At 40.8% G+C, this 20,582-nt stretch overlaps 1 protein-coding gene across 1 annotated transcript; it reads left to right on the plus strand.

Moving 5' to 3' along the window:
* The first annotated feature begins 934 nt into the window (after nucleotides 1-934).
* On the plus strand, nucleotides 935-20,582 carry LOC112229680 (synaptic vesicle glycoprotein 2A). The gene is made up of 13 exons (XM_024395636.2): nucleotides 935-1,177; nucleotides 6,730-7,504; nucleotides 8,554-8,734; nucleotides 10,563-10,714; nucleotides 10,867-11,000; nucleotides 13,702-13,791; nucleotides 14,104-14,211; nucleotides 14,474-14,562; nucleotides 14,824-14,988; nucleotides 15,166-15,299; nucleotides 15,436-15,639; nucleotides 15,857-16,016; nucleotides 16,178-20,582. Exons 2-13 carry the CDS (start codon nucleotides 6,904-6,906, stop codon nucleotides 16,359-16,361), a joined length of 2,202 nt encoding a protein of 733 aa, XP_024251404.1. The 5' UTR covers nucleotides 935-1,177; nucleotides 6,730-6,903; the 3' UTR covers nucleotides 16,362-20,582.

Raw genomic sequence — 20,582 nt, forward strand, 5'->3', positions numbered from 1 at the left:
ACCTATCCTGACCTATGATATTTACATTTGAATTATTAAGCAGTTTTAACACGTGCAAACGAAGAGGCTTAAAACCCTATATTAGATTGGTAAATTAAACCCCCCTTAAAAATATGTTCGCTATTTTCATAGCTAACTGATATGTTAAATCATTTAAGCTTAATTATTAAGCTTACTGGTTTCTTCAGCATCTTGTCTATGATGTCATTATGTGGAATGGACCAGTGGTTGGCATAGAAACAGGAGCAGGTGTGTGTGTGGGGGGGGGGGCACTTTGATATTCAACTCAGGGAGACATGTTCAGTTACATGGAAAACATTGTTTCAGATATCTCTTATGAATATGCCTGTTGATTAGGGATAACTGTGGGTCATTTTTCAACTATATATTTTTTTACAGATCATATCGAAGCTGTTCTATGCGAACATTGAATTGGAGCAGAGTAATACAAATATTGGTAACTTAAGTGTAGGCTATCACTGAAAGGGAGGCAATTCCTAGTATATACTATACATGTTTGCATGCGCGGTAAATATCATTTTAATTTAGAGTATGTAGACCTAATACAGCCAAAGCCTAGCATACATTAGTTCGTATTGAAACAAACATACCATCATTTTCTGAATATAAATAGGCTACACGTCCTGGTTGCTTGCTTTCACATGTAGGCTACACATGATTCGAATAGTGTGTGGGATGATGAGAGGGTGTGGTAGGATGATGAGAAGGTGTGGTAGGATGATGAGAGGGTGTGGTAGGATGATGAGAAGGTGTGGTAGGATGATGAGAGGGTGTGGTAGGATGATGAGAGGGTGTGGTAGGCAACATCTAAACAAGATGGATGTTAATACTTTCAAATGGTTTGAAATACGGGTTAAGATAAATGATTCAGTTGAGAACCACTATAGCACCAATAAGATAGACCGTGGCAAGGTGCGTGAATGGTCTATTTATGCCGAGGACCAAAAATGTTCGATTGGGGGGAGGGGATCCACGATGCTACGTTTGGTACCCACTGAGGTGGTACTTCTTGGTTCTCGCTTCACGCTTCCTCTTCAGTCAGTTGGGTTACGGGGAGCCTATCCACGTTTGAGCAGCAGCAGCAGCATCAAACGTACTGTCATCCTGTGGACACAATTCAAGCTGGGGATATAGTGAAAGCCAAATCATAATTACGGTGAGATGATGCTCTTACCTTTACTAAAATGAAACTCAACAAATTAGTTATAATTAGCCTACATAAGCCTAACGTTACCCCGTTGTTATCTGGATGTGCGTGTATCCCAAAAGATCTTGCGCACGGGCCACGATTTAGGGTGTGAAAATCATCTTGCGTTTTATTGAAATGCAGCCTATCTATTTATGCGTCGATTCAGACTCAAATTGTGGATATTTCTTATTGCCTATTTAACATGACAGTATCCTGTCTAACATTGTATCCACATCATCCCGCAGCCCTGCGTAAAAATGCAGTCACGACAATGCAATATCTCTTCAAATAATACGATTGGAACTGCGTTCGGTTTAAAAATATATATTTTTTCCGAAAATAATATGTTGAATATTGAAATTAGATCAACAATTCTGCTAATTGCTTTAAGTCCGTTGTAAAAGACGCGCTGCTTTTGTTGTACTGAGTTAAATATTCAATTATTGGCTACCCCTAAATAAATTATATTACTAGCATACTATCTTAATTTTCGCAGTCGTATTGCCTTGTGTTTTGACAAATGTGTTATAATTTTGCAATTGTCCTTCACGAAGGCGATTCATCGTGATTGTGTTGGTGAGGGGGATGGTAAGGGGGATTCCGTGTCGACTGAATGCCAACCGTCCGTAATGTTATTGGCAGACAATTTCTGACATAATAAACTTACATGTGTGACCTTGCAAAGATCTCAGATGGACCATCATATTGAGGTCGAATTAAAGCCGCGCTACTTTTGGCAAGCCAATACGTGTGCATGCTTTGCCTCCATATGACGACCTTGTCTCAGATGGCGCCATTTGTTGCTAATGTTCAACGGGTTTACTATTTCCCTTAACAAATACATATTTCCTTGACCATTAAAATAATCATAATGCACAACATAATTAGCATATATAGTGCCTGTAGATTTAGATTTTTTTGGCATGCAGAGGCGGCATGCAGAGGCGTCATGCCCAGTGGCACGTGTCCCCACAAGTTTGTAAAAAATATTATATTTTTTCTTATATTTTCTTCTCTGTAATACTACAAGCCACAGCAATTTTATGAAGTTGTCTTTAGCTAGCCCAGATAGGTTCCCAATCTCTCATAACTAGCTACCAAGAAGCCGTTGCAGGCTATATATCAAGTTGGAGTAGCTAGCTTGTCTATCTATTTTAGCTGGTATGCCTGGTGGCAAGGTTGGTAGACTTTAGAAAAGCAAGAAATAACTAAATAAGACTCACATTCCTTTCAATCTTTTACCCAGGCCAACCAATGAACTTGTCAAGGGGACGTTGGACTGTTGGGACTGACAGTCACAGGGCCTATGGTTCAGGTCATGGTCGGACTACCCCCTTGAATTTGTCACCTTCATGTGAGAAGTGGGATGGCACCCCAGTGCAGCCATTAGGAGTGTTCTATGGTGTGAGGGAATCGCTAGGGTAAAGTACTGGGACGCCAGGAAAGCGGGGTTTGCATTTTAGGACCAATATGTGTTAAAGTGAGTCTTGTCCCCATCTCTGACCCCACATGTGCAACCGTGTGGACGTTACTGACTAAAATATAGTATATCTGATGTGTATATTTACAGCGACAGTGTTTTTCTAAATAGATGGATGTGTTGTCATTGCTGTACCCAGTTTTATCCTCACTCTTGCTGCTTTTGGCAGGCACCTCTTAGGCTAATGGGTCACCCAGTGGCTCTTTAATCATGTTGTCTGCCACCCTGTTGTCAGGAAGGAATTCCCTAAAGAAGGCTCTCCCACTCACTCTCTCTCCTCTCTCCCTCAAGGTCTATCTCCCCTTTTCTCAATGTATCTCTTCCATTCTGTCTGTCCATTGTATCATGTCCTGTCTCACTTCCTTTGCTTTCTTCCTCCCTCTCACTGTCACTCTCTAGATGTTTCTCTCCCCTCCCATCTGCTCACAGTCTCGAACCTCCCAAAGCTTTGAAATCAATCTGATTCTCTGAACACAGTCTTGATGCAAAAAATTAATCCTCTCACTCCTGTACTATTGTTTTCCCTTCGTATAATCCCAACACCTGACATGAGAGGATTAATAATTCTCATTAACCATTTAAAGCAGGCACCGCTTTAAACACCCCAAAATGGCATTATAGGTAAAGAAGAGCATTAGATCTTATCTCCAGTCCTTGTCAAAGATGAAGTGGACAGCTGTTTCAACAAAATACATATAGTTACTGGGTTTCAGCCTTGTACAATGGGCTTTTGGTATTTTGTTGTCAAGGAAAATGTGGCCACGTCCATAGATTGAGATAATAATGAATTGTAAAAAGCAGAAAAATAAAATTACAAGGACATACAGCCCATCCCCCTGGGCAGCCAGTTAAAAACATTGAATTTGAAGCTCAATTACAATTTGACCAACCCATTGATTCTGTAACAAATTTAAATTCTTGTACACATCTGTTCATCATTGTCTTACAAAATCCAATGCTATACTAATAAATGCTATATTTATTTGTTTCACATTTAGAGAAAGAGACCATTGCACGTTTGCCGCTGTGATAGGCAGACATACTGTAGATAAAAGGCTCCCAAATAATATTGTTATCGGTGATGTTGATTGTATCAAAATATTCCCACCTTCTCTTATGGTGGCCACTATTTTAAATCAGACTTTGGGGAACAGGAAACTGTATCTCAGCGTATATACAGTGCATTCGCAAAGTATTCAGACCCCTTGATTTTTTCCAGATTTTGTTATGTTACAGCCATATTCTAAAATGGATTCAATTGTTTTTTTTCCCTCATCAATCTACACACAATACCCCATAAAAACAGGTTTTTAGACATGTTTACAAATGTATTAAAAATACACAACTGAAATATTACATTTACATAAGTATTCAGACCCTGTATTCAGAACCTTTACTCAATACTTTGCACCTTTGGCAGCGATTACAGCCTTGAGTCTTCTTGGGTATGACGCTACAAGCTCGGCACACCTGTATTTGGGGAGCTTCTCCCATTTTTCTCAAGCTCTGTCAGGTTGGATGGGGAGCGTTGCTGCACAGCTATTTTCAGGTCTCTCCAGAGATGTTCGGTTGGGTTCAAGTCCGAGCTCTGGCTGGCCCACTCAAGGACATTCAGAGACTTGTCGCAATGCCGCTTCTGCGTTGCCTTGGCTATGGGCTTGGGGATGTTGTCCTGTTGGAAGGTGAACCTTCGCCCCTGTCTGAGGTCCTGAGTGCGCTGCAGCAGGTTTTCATCAAGGATCTCTCTGTACTTTAATCCGTTCATCTTTCCCTCGATCCTAACTAGTCTCCCAGTCCCTACCGCTGAATAACATCCCCACAGCATGATTCTGCCACCACCATGCTTCACCGAAGGGATGGTGCCAGGTTTCCTCCAGACGTGACACTTGGCATTCAGTCCAAAGAGTTCAATCTTGGTTTCATCAGACCAGATAATCTTGTTTATCATGTTCTGAGTCCTTTAGGTGCATTTTGGCAAACTCCAAGAGGGCTGTCATGTGCCTTTTACTGAGGAGTGGCTTTTGTCTGGCCACTCTACCATAAAGGCCTAATTGGTGGAGTGCTGCAGAGATGGTTGTCCTTCTGGAAGGTTCTCCCATCTCAACAGAGGAATTCTGGAACTCTGTCAGAGTGACCATCAGGTTCTTGGTCACCTCCCTGACCAAGGTTCTTCTCACCAGATTGCTCAGTTTGGCTGGGCTGCCAGCTCTAGGAAGAGTCTTGGTGGTTCCAAACTTCTTCCATTTAAGAATAATGGCAGCCACTTTGTTCTTTGGTATCTTCAATGCTGTAGACATTTTTTGGTACCCTTCCCCAGATCTGCTCTCGAGTGGCGCAGCTGTCTAAGGCACTGCATCTCAGTGGTAGAGGTGTCACTACAGACACCCTGGTAAGAATCCAGGCTGTATCACAACCGGCTGTGATTGGGAGTCCCATAGGGTGGCGCACAATTGGCTCAGTGTCGTCCAGTGTAGGCCGTCATTGTAAATAAGAATTTGTTGTTAACTGACTTTCCTAGTTAAATAAAGGTCTAAAGGCTCTACAGACAATTCCTTAGACCTCATGGCTTGGTTTTTGCTCTGACATGCACTGTCAACTGTGGGACCTTATATAGACATGTGCGTGCCTTTCCAAATCATGTCCGACCAATTAAATTTACCACAGTTGGACTTCAATCAAGTTGTAGAAACATCTCAAGGATGATCAATGGAAACAGGATGCACCTGAGCTCAATTTAGAGTTTAATAGCAAGGGTCTGAATACTTATGTAAATAAGGTATTCATGTTTTTTAATTTGAATACATTTGCAAACATTTATATAAAAAAAAAACATTTTCTCTTTGTCATTATGGAGAATTGTGTGTAGATTGATGAAAATATATATATACACTACTGTTCAGAAGTTTGGGGTCACTTAGAAATGTTCTTGTTTTTGAAAGAAAAGCACATTTTTTGTCTATTAAAATAACATCAAATTGATCAGAAATACAGTGTAGACATTGTTAATGTTTTAAATGACTATTGTAGCTGGAAATTTTTAATGGAATATATCCACAGGCGTACAGAGGCCTCCTGTGTTCCAATGGCACGTTGTGTTAGCTAATCCAAGTTTATCATTTTAAAAGGCTAATTGATCAATAAAAAACCCTTTTGAAATTATGTTAGCACAGCTGAAAACAGTGAACAGGCGACTCCGGAATGCTGGCATTCTAGGCAGAGTTGCAAAGAAAAAGCCATATCTCAGACTGGCCAATAAATATAAAAGATTAAGATGGGCAAAAGAACACAGACACAGAGGAATTCTGCCCAGAAGGCCAGCATCCCGGAGTCACCTCTTCACTAAGTGTTATCCACATTTTACAGGCTTTTTACTTCCAGAATGGTCGATTCTGCATCTTAACATGTGAGAAAGGCCATTTTCAAATAAAGCAGTATAAGTCAAAAGCAACATTGTTTGTGCATTGCAATAATACACACTTGGATTCATACTCTTAATTTATATTATTTCAAATGTCCTTTCCATATGTTTGAAAAAATATTGCTTTTGACTTATCCATGAATCCACAGTCCACTAGGAATTGCTGCTACCCTTCTCAGTATGTCCCTGCTATAGTTTTCCTGGTGTTGAGTGGTTATCAGATGGACACCAGACACAATATGTCAACAGGAGAACAGTAAGCCATTCCTAATCAGTTCAGAGAGTGCAAATTGAGATAAGATGTTGCTTGGCAACTGCTTAGAAATACTCTCCCCCTAGCAACAGTAACAGGCTTACTCATTTATTGAGCATTATAGAGATGGATTGGTACTTAAAGGGGCAATCTGTGATTCGCAAAACAACAAATTGCAACCCACCACTTGTTTTGATAAAGAGCTGAGGGATGGAGCTATGGATGCAAGGACTCCATTCGATCACAATTATGGTTTCAAACATGTTTTAAACTATACGGTATTTGTTTACAATTATATTGACCCCGACCCTGATTCTGAAGTATGGTCCATGTGACTGACAATGTGTTTACGCTTTCCCTCTGTATAGGAGCTGTCCATCACAAAGCGGGCCCTGTGATCCAATTCAGCTCAACTCTCCGCCACCCTGTTGAGGGTAAACTGGAACGCTACCTGACAGAAACGCTCCCCAGAGATTCCTGAGTTCACAACCTACTTTTCAGGTGATAAACCGCTGCCTTTGAGATTCCTCAACACTTCAATAATGGAGGACGGCTATCAGAACAAGACAGCCTTTATAAAGGGCGCCAAAGACATTGCCAAGGAGGTCAAGCGCCAGGCGGCCAAGAAAGTGGGCCGTGGTGTGGACAAGATGACCGATGAGTACAGCAAACGCTCCTACGCCCGCTTTGAGGAAAACGACGACGATGACTACCCTGTAGTGCCTGGGGGGCAGGACGGCGGTTACTACCGGGGCGACAGCCAGGCAGCCAATGACGAGGAAGGTGGCCACAGCGACTCCACAGAAGGTCACGACGAAGACGACGAGATCTACGAGGGCGAGTACCAGGGCATTCCCCGCGCTGACTCGAGCAAGGCTGCTGACGGCCTAGCAGGGGGAGATGGGCAGCAGTTCAGGGACATGGCACAGTTTGAGGGGGAACGGCGGAAGGACCAAGAAGAGCTAGCCCAGCAGTACGAGACCATCCTGCAGGAGTGTGGCCATGGGAAGTTCCAGTGGACCCTCTACTTTGTGCTGGGGCTGGCGCTCATGGCAGACGGTGTGGAGATCTTCGTAGTGGGCTTTGTGCTCCCCAGCGCCGAGAAAGATATGTGTCTGTCAGAGGAAAGCAAGGGCATGTTGGGTAAGTGTGACCCTTAAACTGTGTCTTTTTAACTGATTTGATTGATTTACATGCTAGGTAAGTGAACCCTTACCTTTTTTTGGAGCGTGTTGAAGACTGTATTTCTCTGATCGAGTGTCATATGTGGGGTTTTTATCGGTCCCAATGCAAATTCAATTAAACCCTGTCGTTCTGCGGTAAAGCATGCTCTGCAGCTTGCTCTGATCTTGTCTTTCGGACACGTCTGTCTGTCTCCTGACACGTTCCTTCCTCTTCCTCTGACAGAGAGTTCATTCTCACATAAAAGGGAAAACCATCTATAAATAGCCTCCTCCATCCCACACCTCCCCCTTTCACTGCCCTTGAGCTTTGTGTGTGTGTGTGTGTGTGTGTGTGTGTGTGTGTGTGTGTGTGTGTGTGTGTGTCTGCCTGTTTGTGTGTCTGTGAGTGTATGACGGTGTGTGTGTGTGTATGTGCCTGTTTGTGTGTCTGTGAGTGTATGACGGTGTCTGCCCAAACACACCTAACCGCAGGTTTACACAATGCAATTGGCAGATAGCACAAATGGAAATCTTTTGGGGGGGTACATTGCAAGACAGTCATTTATGTGAGTTGTGATAACAAAGTCTCAAGATGTGAGGGATTTACCGTAGAACTTGGAACCCAAACCGATCAGATTAGCATTCTTGCGTCGTTATTTTGTTAATTGATTGCACCCAAATTGGCCATTTTGGCCATGTAGGATTCATATAATATAAACGTTTGACCATATTAATATATATGAATCCTATACATTTCAATGGCAATTTGGGTGCAATCAATTTGCATAACTTCAAAGAGGTCAAATGATATTTCAACAAAATAATGTTGCAGGATTGCTAATTTTATCTGTTTCTAACAACATAAACGATTTCAGAACAATCTGAGATGGGTGGGTGTCGAAATCCTCTTGTGCTTTTTGAGGTGAAACGACCCACGTGTTGTGCCCAAGGTTAGCAAATAAAGCAGCTGTATGCGCAGGTCTGATTGAAACATGAATCTCTCTCATTGTCTCTCTCCGTCCTCTGCAGGTCTGATTGTTTATCTGGGAATGATGGTCGGGGCATTCGTGTGGGGTGGGCTTGCTGACCGGATCGGCCGACGGCAGTCCCTTCTCATCTGTCTCTCCATCAACAGTGTCTTCTCCTTCTTCTCCTCCTTTGTTCAGGGCTACAGCACCTTTCTCTTATGCAGACTACTTTCTGGTGTTGGGTAAGATTCTGAAAACTGACGGATGGTGAATGAGTGACACACAGATGCAGGTGGGCTTAAGGGCGTTTTAATATTGTTGCAGTGCCTTCAGAAAGTATTCACACCCCTTGACTTTTTCCACATTTTGCTGTGTTACAGTCTGAATTGAAAATGGATTAAATTTAACTTTTTTTGTCATCGGCCTACACACACTAGCCCATAATGTCAAAGTGGAATTATGTTTTTGGAATTTTTTACAAATGAATAAAAAATGAAAATCTGAAATGTCTTGAAAATGAAATGTATTCAACCCCTTTGTTGTTGCAAGCCTAAATAAGTTCAGGAGTAAACATTTTCTTAACAAGTCACATAATAAGTTGCATGGACTCACTGTGTGTGCAATAATAGGGTTTAATAGTATTTATAAATGACTACCTCGTCTCTGTACCCCACACATACAATTATCTGTAAGGTCCTTCAGTCGAGCAGTGAATTTCCAGCACAGATTCAACCACAAAGACCAGGGAGGTTTTCCAATGACTTGCAAAGAAGGACACCTATTGGTAGATGGGTTAAATAATAATAATAATAATACGTTGAATATCTCTTTGAGCAAGGTGAAGTTATTACTTACACTTTGGATGGTGTATCAATACACCCTGTCACTACAAAGATACAGGTGTCCTTCCTAACTTAGTTGCCAAAGAGTTAGAGAACCGCTCAGGAATTTCACCATGAGACCAATCAATGATGACTTTAAAACAGTTACAGAGTTTAATGGCTGTGATAGGAGAAAACTGAGGATGGATCAACAACATTGTAGCTACTCCTCAATACTAACCTAAATGAAAGAGTGAAAATAAGGAAGCCTGTGTAGATAAAAAAAAAAGTCAAAACATGCATCCTGTTTGCATTAAGGCACTAAAGTAAAACTGCAAAAAATGTGGCAAAGAAATGAACTTTCTGTCCTGAACACAAAGCTTTATGTTTGGGTCAAATCCAACACATCACCGAGTACCACTCTTCATATTTTCAAGCATTTTGGTGGCTGCATCATGTTATTGGAATGCTTGTTATTTAGGATAAAAATAAACTGAATAGAGCTAATCACAGGAAAAATCCTAGAAGAAAAACCTACTTCAGTTTGCTTTCCTACAGACACTGTGAGACAAATTCACCTTTCAGCAGATCAATAACCTAAAACACAAGGCCAAATATACAGTGGAGTTGCTTAACAAGATGACATTGAATATTCCTGAGTAATCTAGTTACAGTTTCGTCTTGAAAATCTATGGCAGTACTTGAAAATGGCTGTCTAGCAGTGATCAACAACCAACTTGACAGAGCTTGAAGAATTGTAAAATGAGTAATGTGCAAATATTTTACAATCCAGGTTTGCAAAGCTCTTAGAGACTTACCCAGAAAGACTACTATGAGCTGTAATCACTGCCAAAGGTGATTCTAACATGTATCGACTCAGGGGTGTGAATACTTATGTAAATGAGATATTTTGTATTTAATTTTCCCCAAATTTGCAAAAATGTCTAAAAACTTGTTTTCACTTTGTCATTATAGGGTACTGTGTGTTGATGGTTGAGAAAAAATATATATTTGAATTCAGGCTGCAACACAACAAAATGTGTAATAATTCAAGGGGTATGAATACTTTCTGAAGGCACTGTTAATAATTAGGAGAGTTAGATTTTCTTGGCTTTAATGCTAAGAATGACCGTTCATCCCAATAGCACCATCTCGGAAGCTTTGTAGCACTCCTACCAACAAATATGATCTTCAAGTTTAAATTTCATTTAACCTCCAGTGGTTTGTTTCTCCATGCTAATCCTTTCAGGATCGGTGGTTCCATCCCCATTGTGTTCTCCTACTACTCAGAGTTTCTGGCCCAGGAGAAACGTGGGGAGCACCTCAGTTGGCTCTGCATGTTCTGGATGATTGGTGGCATCTATGCCTCAGCTATGGCATGGGCCATCATCCCACACTATGGTGAGTAGCCTTATGGCGGGAATTCAATCATCACGGATATGGCCCCAAAAGCGCTCAAAGTGCCTTACCACAAAATTGTATCTAGTGATTACGCAGGGATACAGTTTGTGCTTCGTCCCATTTCTCTCTCTCTCTGCTTCCTCTCCTCCCAGGCTGGAGTTTCCAGATGGGCTCTGCGTACCAGTTCCACAGCTGGCGTGTTTTCGTCCTGGTGTGTGCATTTCCCTCTGTTGCGGCTATTGCTTCTCTCACCACCATGCCAGAAAGCCCTCGCTTCTTCTTAGAGGTAAGCAAGGGTCGCTTTCTCATAAGTCCATATAGAAGCAGTTTACCCAAGTCCAATTCTGACCTCAATAATTTGATGCCTAATATATCATTACCTGAGTTGGCTATTGAACAGCAGTAAATATAGGCAGATCATACCTTTAAAGGCACAATCTGGGATATTGTTAATTTAGTATTTTCAATTCTTTAGATTTACAGTGCATTCTGAAGGTATTTAGACCCCTTTTCTTTATTCAGACTGTTTCCACATTTTGTTACGCTACAGCCTTATTCTAAAATGGATTCAATAAAAAATGTTCCTCATCAATCTACACACAATACCCCATAATGACAAAGCAAAAACAGGTTTATAGACATTTTTGCAAATGTATTAAAATAATTTAAAAAAACAGAAATACCTTATTTACATGAGTATTCAGACCCTTTGCTATGAGACTCGAAATTGAGATCAGGTGCATCCTGTTTCCATTGATCATCCTTGAGATGTTTCTACATCTTGATTGGCGTCCATCTGTGGTCAATTCAATTGATTGGACACGATTGGGAAAGGGGCACACAGCTGTCTATATAAGGTCCCACAGTTGTCAGAGCAAACACCCAGCCATGAAGTTCAAAGAATTGTTCCCAGAGAGCCGAGACAGGATTGTGTCGAGGCCTACATACAATAGTCCATAATGTCAAAGTGTAATTATGTTTTTAGAATTTTTTACAAATTAATAAAAAATGAAAAGCTGAAATGTCTTGCGTCAATAAGTATTCAGACCCTTTTTTGTTGCAAGCCTAAATAAGTTCAGGAGTAAATATGTTCTTAACAAGTCACATAATAAGTTGCATGGAATCAATCTGTGTACAATAATAGTTTAGCATGATTTTTCAATGACTACTTCATCTCTGTACTCCACACATACAATTATCTGTAAGGTTCCTTAGTCGAGCAGTGAATTTCAAACACAGATTCAACAACAAATACGAGGGAGTATTCCCAATGCCTCGGAAAGAAGGGCACCTATTGGTAGATGGGGGGGAGCATACGTTTAATATCTCTTTGAGCACGGTAAAGTTATGAATTACACTTTGGATGGTGTATCAATACACCCTGTCACTACAAAGATACAGGTGTCCATCCTAACTTAGTTGCCAAAGAGTTAGAGAACCGCTCAGGAATTTCACCATGAGACCAATCAATGATGACTTTAAAACAGTTACAGAGTTTAATGGCTGTGATAGGAGAAAACTGAGGATGGATCAACAACATTGTAGCTACTCCTCAATACTAACCTAAATGAAAGAGTGAAAATAAGGAAGCCTGTGTAGATTTATTTTCTTCAAAACATTAAAGTAAAACTGCAAAAAATGTGGCAAAGAAATGAACTTTCTGTCCTGAATACAAAGCATTATGTTTGGGTCAAATCCAACACATCACTGAGTACCACTCTTCATATTTTTAAGTATTGTGGTGGCTGCATCATGTTATTGGAATACTTGTTTTTTAGGATAAAGATAAACCGAGTAGAGCTAAGCACAGGAAAAATCCTAGAGGAAAACCTGCTTCACTGTGCTTTCCTACAGACACTGTGAGACAAATTCACCTTTCAGCAGGACAACCTAAAACACAAGGCCAATTGCTTACCAAGATGACATTGAATAAGTATGATGATCCTGAGAGATCTAGTTACAGTTTCGTCTTGAAAATCTATGGCAGTACTTGAGCTTGAATAAACAGAGGAGCTCTAGAGTTTCTCTGTGGAGATGGGAGAACCTTCCAGAAAGACAACCATCTCTGCCGCAGTCCACTAATCAGGCCTTTATGGTAGAGTGGCCAGAAGGAAGCCACTTCTCAGTAAAAGGCACGACAGCTCACTTGGAGTTTGCCAAAAGGCACCTAAAGGACTCTCAGACCATGAGAAACAAGATTCTCTGGTCTGATGGAAACCAATATTGAACTCTTTGGCCTGAATGCTCTAGAGTGCTCAGGACCTCAGACTGGGGCAAAGGTTCACCTTCCAACAGGACAACGACCCTAAGCACACAGCCAAGACAATGCAGGAGTGGCTTCGGGACAAGTGTCTGAATGTCCTTGAGTGGCCCAGCCAGAGCCCAGACTTGGGCCCAATCGAACATCTCTGGAGAGACCTGAAAATAACTGTGCAGCGATGCTCCCCATCCAACCTGACAGAGCTTAAGGATCTGCAGAGAAGAATGGGAGAAACTCCCCAAATACAGGTGTGCCAAGCTTGTAGCGTCATACCCAAGAAGACTCAAGGCTGTAATCACTGCCAAAGGTGCTTCAAAAAAGTACTGAGTAAAGGGTCTGAACAGTTACGTAAATTCGAATTATTGTACATTTGTTTTGCAAACATTTCTGTAAACCTGTTTTTGCTTAGTCATTATGGGGTATTATTTGTAGATTGATGAGGGAAAAAACAATGGAATCCATTTTAGAATAAGGTAACAACATGTGGAAAAGTCAAGAGGTCTGAATACTTTCAGAATGCATTGTCCACATTGATTTTTGAGCTTCGCACTACTTACTCTACTAGCATAACCCAAAATATAAGGTTTATTCCAAATTCATGGAAATTATATGAAGGCACATTACAGTAAACCCTTAGATACTTCACACAGACATGATGTTTCACAATACTCGTGATGTGTTTCAACTGTGAGTGTTTTTGATGAACTATGCGATCATTTCCCAACAGAACGGCAAACACGACGAAGGCTGGATGATTCTGAAACAAGTTCACGACACCAACATGAGAGCAAAGGGGCACCCAGAGAAGGTGTTTTCTGTGAGTATGTCTGAGACAAATATGTAAAGTCTTTGAATTGAAAGGTTCTTCTGCAGAAAGGGTTTATGAAGTTGTATTGTCCTGTTCTAGCTGTTTATTTCGGTGTAACCTCGTCCCCAGGCTGGAAGTATCTGATGAGACTATTACTTGTTTACTGCATATGCTAGACCTGCTATTATTTGGTTCATTTCTTTACCACTCCAAACGGGAATTTCCCTCACAGGAAAATGGAGTTGTTCTAATCTAATCTGACCTAATGTATACATGTACTGCATACAGATGAGTTGAAAATGGAAGGTATTGTTTCCCCAGGTCACCACCATCAAGACTGTAAAGCAGATGGATGAGCTGGTGGACATGGGTGGAGACATATCAACTTTGCGACGCTATAAATTGAAGCTGACCAGTCTATTCCACCAGGTAAGCATCATGTTTAAGATCCTATACAGGTATAAAAATATGATGGTTTTATGTGTATATATTTTATATTTCACACAGTATATGTTCATTTACTGTATGAGACTGCATAGATTATGTACGCCACTCAGCAGGCGTTTTATCCGAAACGACCAAAGCCCAATTTATGCTAAGTGGGTTTTATAGTGTGTTTTTGTGTTTTTAAACCGACTCAGCTGTAAAAACCTAGGTGCATATCTTAGTACTTTTCTGTGGGTTGCTATAGGTGCGGAGTAACTTCTTGGCCATCTTCAATCCAGAGTACAGAAGGACCACCTTCATGATGATGGCTGTCTGGTTTACCATGTCGTTCAGGTAGCAGAACCAGGGCCATGGCCTTAGTTGTTATCAGCGGCCTGTGCACAAACCGGTTATTTTCTGATCAATCAGAAAGCTCAAGAAATGTTTTATCATATCAAATCTAAAAAGGTTCTAAAAGATCATGTCTCCTGCCATCTTAACAGGCCGGCCATTGAGGTTCATAGTTATCTCAACTGATTTCAACATAGTGAAAAATAAAGAAACGTAATCATGTTTATTTGGTTGAACCACTTTTGTATTTTACTTCTCCCCCAGCTACTATGGGCTGACAGTGTGGTTCCCTGACATGATCAAGTACATCCAGAAGCAGGAATATGCCTCGCGCACCAAGTTCTTCACCAAGGAGCGAGTGGAGCATGTCACTTTTAACTTCACCTTGGAGAACCAGGTGCACCGCCAAGGACAGTACTTCAACGACAAGTCAGTCCTCATGATATTACACAGAACTTTGTGAATTTGCAATATGCCTTTCTGTATCTAATCAGGAATGGTTAACTGTGCTGGCCTTAGTTTCACAACTATGCAATGGACACCAATTGGTAGTCGACTCTGGGCCGTTAAATACAAGGTCTTTCTAACTTTACCATTGTCCGCAAGGTTCATCAACCTTAAGATGAAGTCCATGGTGTTTGAGGACTCAGTGTTTGAGGAGTGCTACTTCGAGGACATCACCTCCAGCAGAAGCTTCTTCAGAAACTGCACCTTTATCGCAACTCTCTTTTACAATACAGGTAAAGTCTCTCCCAAAACAAGAAGCATAAAACGATATAGAGTAGAGCTTAGAATATTGCCTAGCATTGAACTGGGCAGTATCCTACCCGTGGCCCCCATTCTTGACACCTCTCTTGCTTTCAATTCTCTTGTCAGACTTGTTCCAGAACAGAATCATCAACAGCAAACTTGTAAACAGCACCTTCCTACACAACAAGGAAGGCTGTCTGTTGGACTTCACTGATGACAACAACGCCTACATGATCTACTTTGTCAGTTTCCTGGGCACATTGGCCGTGTTGCCCGGCAACATTGTGTCAGCCCTGCTGATGGACAAAATTGGACGTCTGAGGATGTTGGGTATGTCACGCCTTCATATGCATGTGTTATTAATGCTTTATACAACATTCAAAGAAAAGGTGCTTCTTGTGAGATTATACATCTGATGATACACGAACCATGCAGGCTTTACTATACCACAGTATTTCATGATTAGCCTACTACAGAAAGAGCCCTTATCTTAGATTTTTTTTTCTCTCTCTCTTTCTCTTTGCCCTCAATCTCTTTTCCTACACAGCGGGATCAAGTGTCATATCTTGTGTCAGCTGTTTCTTCCTGTCATTCGGCAGTACCGAGTCGGGAATGATCGCCCTCTTATGTCTCTTCGGCGGCATCAGCATAGCTTCCTGGAATGCCCTGGATGTGTTGACTGTGGAACTGTACCCCTCGGATAAAAGGCAAGCGCACCTACCTCACATTTTTTAAGTGTTACAGCTCCTTCTTGCACAGTGAATAAAGGGGTATTTTATGCAGTTGGATTTATTGAAAACATATTTAAGTTTTCATGTTAAGTTCTGAGAAGTTACTCTGCCAATTTCCATGATCTTCTCTTTTTTAGGACAACTGCATTTGGCTTCTTAAATGCCCTTTGCAAGCTGGCTGCTGTCCTCGGCATAAGCATCTTCCAGTCCTTCGTAGGCATCACCAAGGCTGTGCCCATCTTGTTCGCTGCGGGCGCACTCGCAGCCGGCAGTTTCCTGGCTCTAAAGCTGCCTGAAACACGGGGCCAGGTGCTGCAGTAGCACAATTCACCACCAGAAGGCAGAAGAGTGTAGCTGCAGTGGCCACATTGCAACCAGGGCCCGACCAACCATATCATCTCAGCCCATTAAACACCAAAAAACTGACTGTCATCAAGTATCACAACAGTCCCAGATTACTGAGAAAAAAATGAGGATAGCATCATACTTAAAATGCTGATGTAACCCATTTAGCCTGCACAGACTAGCTGACATCTTCACCACAGCATAACATAGCACATTGGGTTTTCTTTCTAAGAGATCCTACAGGTTAGACGGAATGAAATCCTGCCAACACAGATACAAGTTTATAACCCACTGACAAAGGATGCAAAGATACTGCTTGATAGCTGCAATGCTTAATGGGGATAAATTGATCATAGATACTTCCCAACAAAAGAGATCAAACATCTATACACCCTCAATTCATCCTAGCATCCATAACTGACCATCATGCCATTCACAAATGTTACAGATGCCCTCCAATAGATAGCTTTCACTGTAGCTTAGCTTCCTGCTGAAAAAGCGGAGCTCAAATGAATACTTGAATATTAAACGGATGTTTTTCAGCTTTGGCTGATTATAATAGTGGTGAATCATACTTCAAAGCTTCTTGTCCTTTGTAATCTGAATGGACTTGATGAGTGAAAGCCGTATGATAGAAGCCCATTAGTTGATCAGCCTATTGCTTGCATCTAATATCCTCTGTCCTTTAGGATCTGTGGGGAAGAAATGACAGGATCATTGTCATTTAAATCTCTTATTGGCTTCCTCTGAAAGAGAATATTACAAACAATATTTCCCTTACCAGGTGACATGCTCCCTGCTTCAAAATAATGATATATATTATTTGTTCAAACTTGGCATTGATACTAGTTATTTTATCATATAGAAAACAGACTACATGTGTGTTGAAGGTATATTGTAAGTATTGAAATAATGACATGACCAATAACTGATCAATATTTTAGTTTATTTATTGATGGCAATTTGAAGTTTATATTTGTATTTATTATGGATCCCCATGCACACTAAACAATTACTGTATTTGTTGTTCTGCATCAGATTTACTTCAAGCAGTGAAATACTGCATATGTCTAAATCATTTCATGTTGTGTATGTATGAGGGAGATGGAGAAAGAGTTACATCATATGTATCCTGTATGGTTTTGTAATTGGTTCTATGAGACCTCTGGGGCACTCATTCATGTACATTGATCTACATTGATAAAGTGCATCATTAGGATCCTGTAAAGATATTGGAACGCCAGACAAAGACGAGTAAATACGATGACAACCTATTTAACACATCAGTGGAGATATCCGTTCATTTTTGAAAATCTCGGATATTTTGACTTTAAAATAACAAATACATCAATGAGCCCAGGATTACAACTCATGTTTTCTGCTTATCACATAGTGGTCTTGTGCTCTCTGCATCAGCATTCCATTTAGCTAAGGCCAACATGTGCTCCGTTCTCTGCTGTCTATTAAGGCATACAGAACATTATACCTAGGAGGACCGAAGTCGGCCTGCTCAGTCGCCAAGCAATGCAGTATTAATGAAGCACAAATGAATCCATATACACTGTTACGAAGCACATTATCCTTCAGTCCTTCGGCTCATGTGAATATAGCAACTAGTCACTCACAGATTCATTTGAAGGGCTCAATTAAATGCAAACTGTATTTTTTCCCCACCGTAATATAAACACTATTTTCCCTGTGATTAGAAATGTACAAATGTACTTATTCAGAGCGACTTACAATGTACAATTTATTGCCCCCCCCCAAAAAAAAAATATCCCTTCAGAGGGAGGGCATGTACGTTGGCAAGGCAGGCTTGGTTGAATCTGGCCCTTTGTTGATTATTACGTGCTTACTTGTCACCATGTCCACGCCATCCCTTTTAATCTTTGTGTCACAAGTGTGGTGACAATCAGTGAGAGAGCTGATCTCTCCATTGCTCAGCTGTAGTGTGAGTGGTGATATCTGACTGCAGGGAGATTGGGCCTGTGGGATTTCTCTGTTGCTGTGTGCTTTGGTACAAGAGCAGTGTCTCATGTGGTACTGGAATTATTTCTTCAAATCGGATCTCTTTAGTGTTGCGTATGTCTGTATGTGACATCTATTGTTATTTGTATGTGCACATAACTGACACATTTGTTCTAGACCTAAGTGTGTTTGAGTGAGTTTGCGAAAGATACGTGTAAAACAATGTGTGTCGATTGAATTTGTGATCTCTGTTGTGCTCTCTTTGTGTGAGTGCGGTGCATGTGTGAGTGTGTGTGCCAAATATTTTTCTACTTCTGTTGTTCTGGTGTTTTCATCCCTAAGAACGAGCACAGGTCAATAGGGGCCATTATAACATATCTATGAACTAAAAGACTAATGCAATAGATATCTAGATCAATGTGATGTTCTTTATAGTGGTCAGCCTTGGGCGCTCTTTTGCTGATTAGGCCTCCGCCAAACAAATGTTTTCCTCTGAAAAGCGGTATTTGGTCTCTGTGATTGCCTGGCAGGTTGCATGGTAATCATGAGAAAAGCACATGACATTTGTACAAAGCAAATTCAAATGACGTGTGTTACCAATTGGAGTGGTTTTGGGGAGTGTCAAAATCCCAGCCATTATCCCATTAGATGCGTGTAGTTTCAGGATAAGAATCTGGACTCTAGTTTTAGACCCATCAACCTTTAAACTTTTCTCTGTTCATATCTCTCTAAGATCAAAGGTCCCTGTGGCAGGCTTGTCAAAGTAGCCTTCCCAATAAGCAGGATGTTAAAGCATGCTTGTAGTGTCTGATCTCTCTGGCTGTTCGTATGCCTGGTCTGTTTGTCCAAAGCAGGAGCTGCTTTTGTATTGCTGTCGTATGGTGACACTTTGGGTCTTTATGTACAGTATCAGTTCTACGACCGCTTTTGGTCAGAGTGGGATGACTTGGTGCAAGTTTTGTCTGTGTTTTTTTAAAGTATGCCGTTGTTGGTAAGTCTTTGGTGATCCTGTTAAATAGTTGTACTTCTCTCTGCTTTCAGTGGGGGTTAAAGTTCAAGGAGAAAAGAAATCAAAGCAATAAAAGGGATATCTTTTGCCCTTTCCTAGTGAACAGGCACAAGAATAGATGGGTTTCCAAAAGTAAGTATTTCAAAATGGCCACCATGTTCTCGTCAAAAGAGCGCCCTCAGTAAATTAAAGCTCATGTCCACTTAGATGAAACTGCCGTTTTTTAATGTGACTTAAAAATCGACGTGCTATCATTGTACTGTGTGTAGAAACTGTAGACGTTTGTACGTATGAGTATAAAATATGTGGACAACAAAAAAGATCAAGGAAAACACTTTGACAAGACTGTCAACATGACGGAACACTATTGTATGTTGTCTTTGTTTTGTAAATGACATTTAAGAAAAAAACGTGAATAAATTCTTCAGTAATCACTCCCATGGGATGTTGAGAATATTTTACAGTGATGCTGACCAGGTGCTGGATGTGTTTATTTTATGTGAGAATTGTTACCTATGGGATTCAAAATTGTGGGCCATTTGTCTATCCAGTTCTATGAAGAAAATAATAAATTACTATGGACATAAAAACAAAGTCCTTTCCCTGTTTTGTGATAAGGAAATTGTGTACATGTGTGTGTGTGTGTCGCCGTAGGAATCAACCATGCTGAATGCTGCTCTAAAATGTGTAACAAACACAAGGCCTCTTACACATCACTGTAGCTTCTATCAGTTAGCAGGATGGCCGTCCTTAACTGTAAGGCCACAGACTCACTGTTATATGTTTGTCTAGAAGGCCATTTTAGGTTCCGCTGCCAAAATATCGAAGCGCTTAACGTACCCAACAGAGTCATGGAAATGACCGTCTAAGATCAATGAACTGTATTTTATATATTGTTCCCAACACAGTGCTTTTAGCTGTGCTGCCCCATCATATTGTTTTGTAGAAGGGTTTACAACTCGGATCATTTTATTCTGATTGATGATTTTAAATCCCAGATTGGAGGGATGTGCTGACCACAGATTGTACATGTTTTTAAACCTGCTCTCTTATGCACTTTGCACTGTTTTAACTTCCATTCATTGTTATTTTTAGGTTGTGTTGTGTCTCATATGTAACTAACTATAAGTGTGCTGCTTGCTTGGGCTCGTATGAAAATGAGAATCTCAATGTGACTTTTCTGCATAAATAAATGATTATTCGTGATATTATTTTTAACA

This window comes from Oncorhynchus tshawytscha, linkage group LG31 (assembly GCF_018296145.1).
Source record: "Oncorhynchus tshawytscha isolate Ot180627B linkage group LG31, Otsh_v2.0, whole genome shotgun sequence".
NCBI lineage: Eukaryota > Metazoa > Chordata > Actinopteri > Salmoniformes > Salmonidae > Oncorhynchus > Oncorhynchus tshawytscha.

Coding starts and splice junctions, on each gene's coding strand:
- LOC112229680 (XM_024395636.2), top strand. CDS start 6,904: ATGGAGGACGGCTATCAGAACAAGACAGCCTTTATAAAGGGCGCCAAA. Junction 8,735..10,562: donor AGACTACTTTCTGGTGTTGG/GTAAGATTCTGA, acceptor TAATCCTTTCAG/GATCGGTGGTTCCATCCCCA. Junction 13,792..14,103: donor ACCCAGAGAAGGTGTTTTCT/GTGAGTATGTCT, acceptor TTGTTTCCCCAG/GTCACCACCATCAAGACTGT.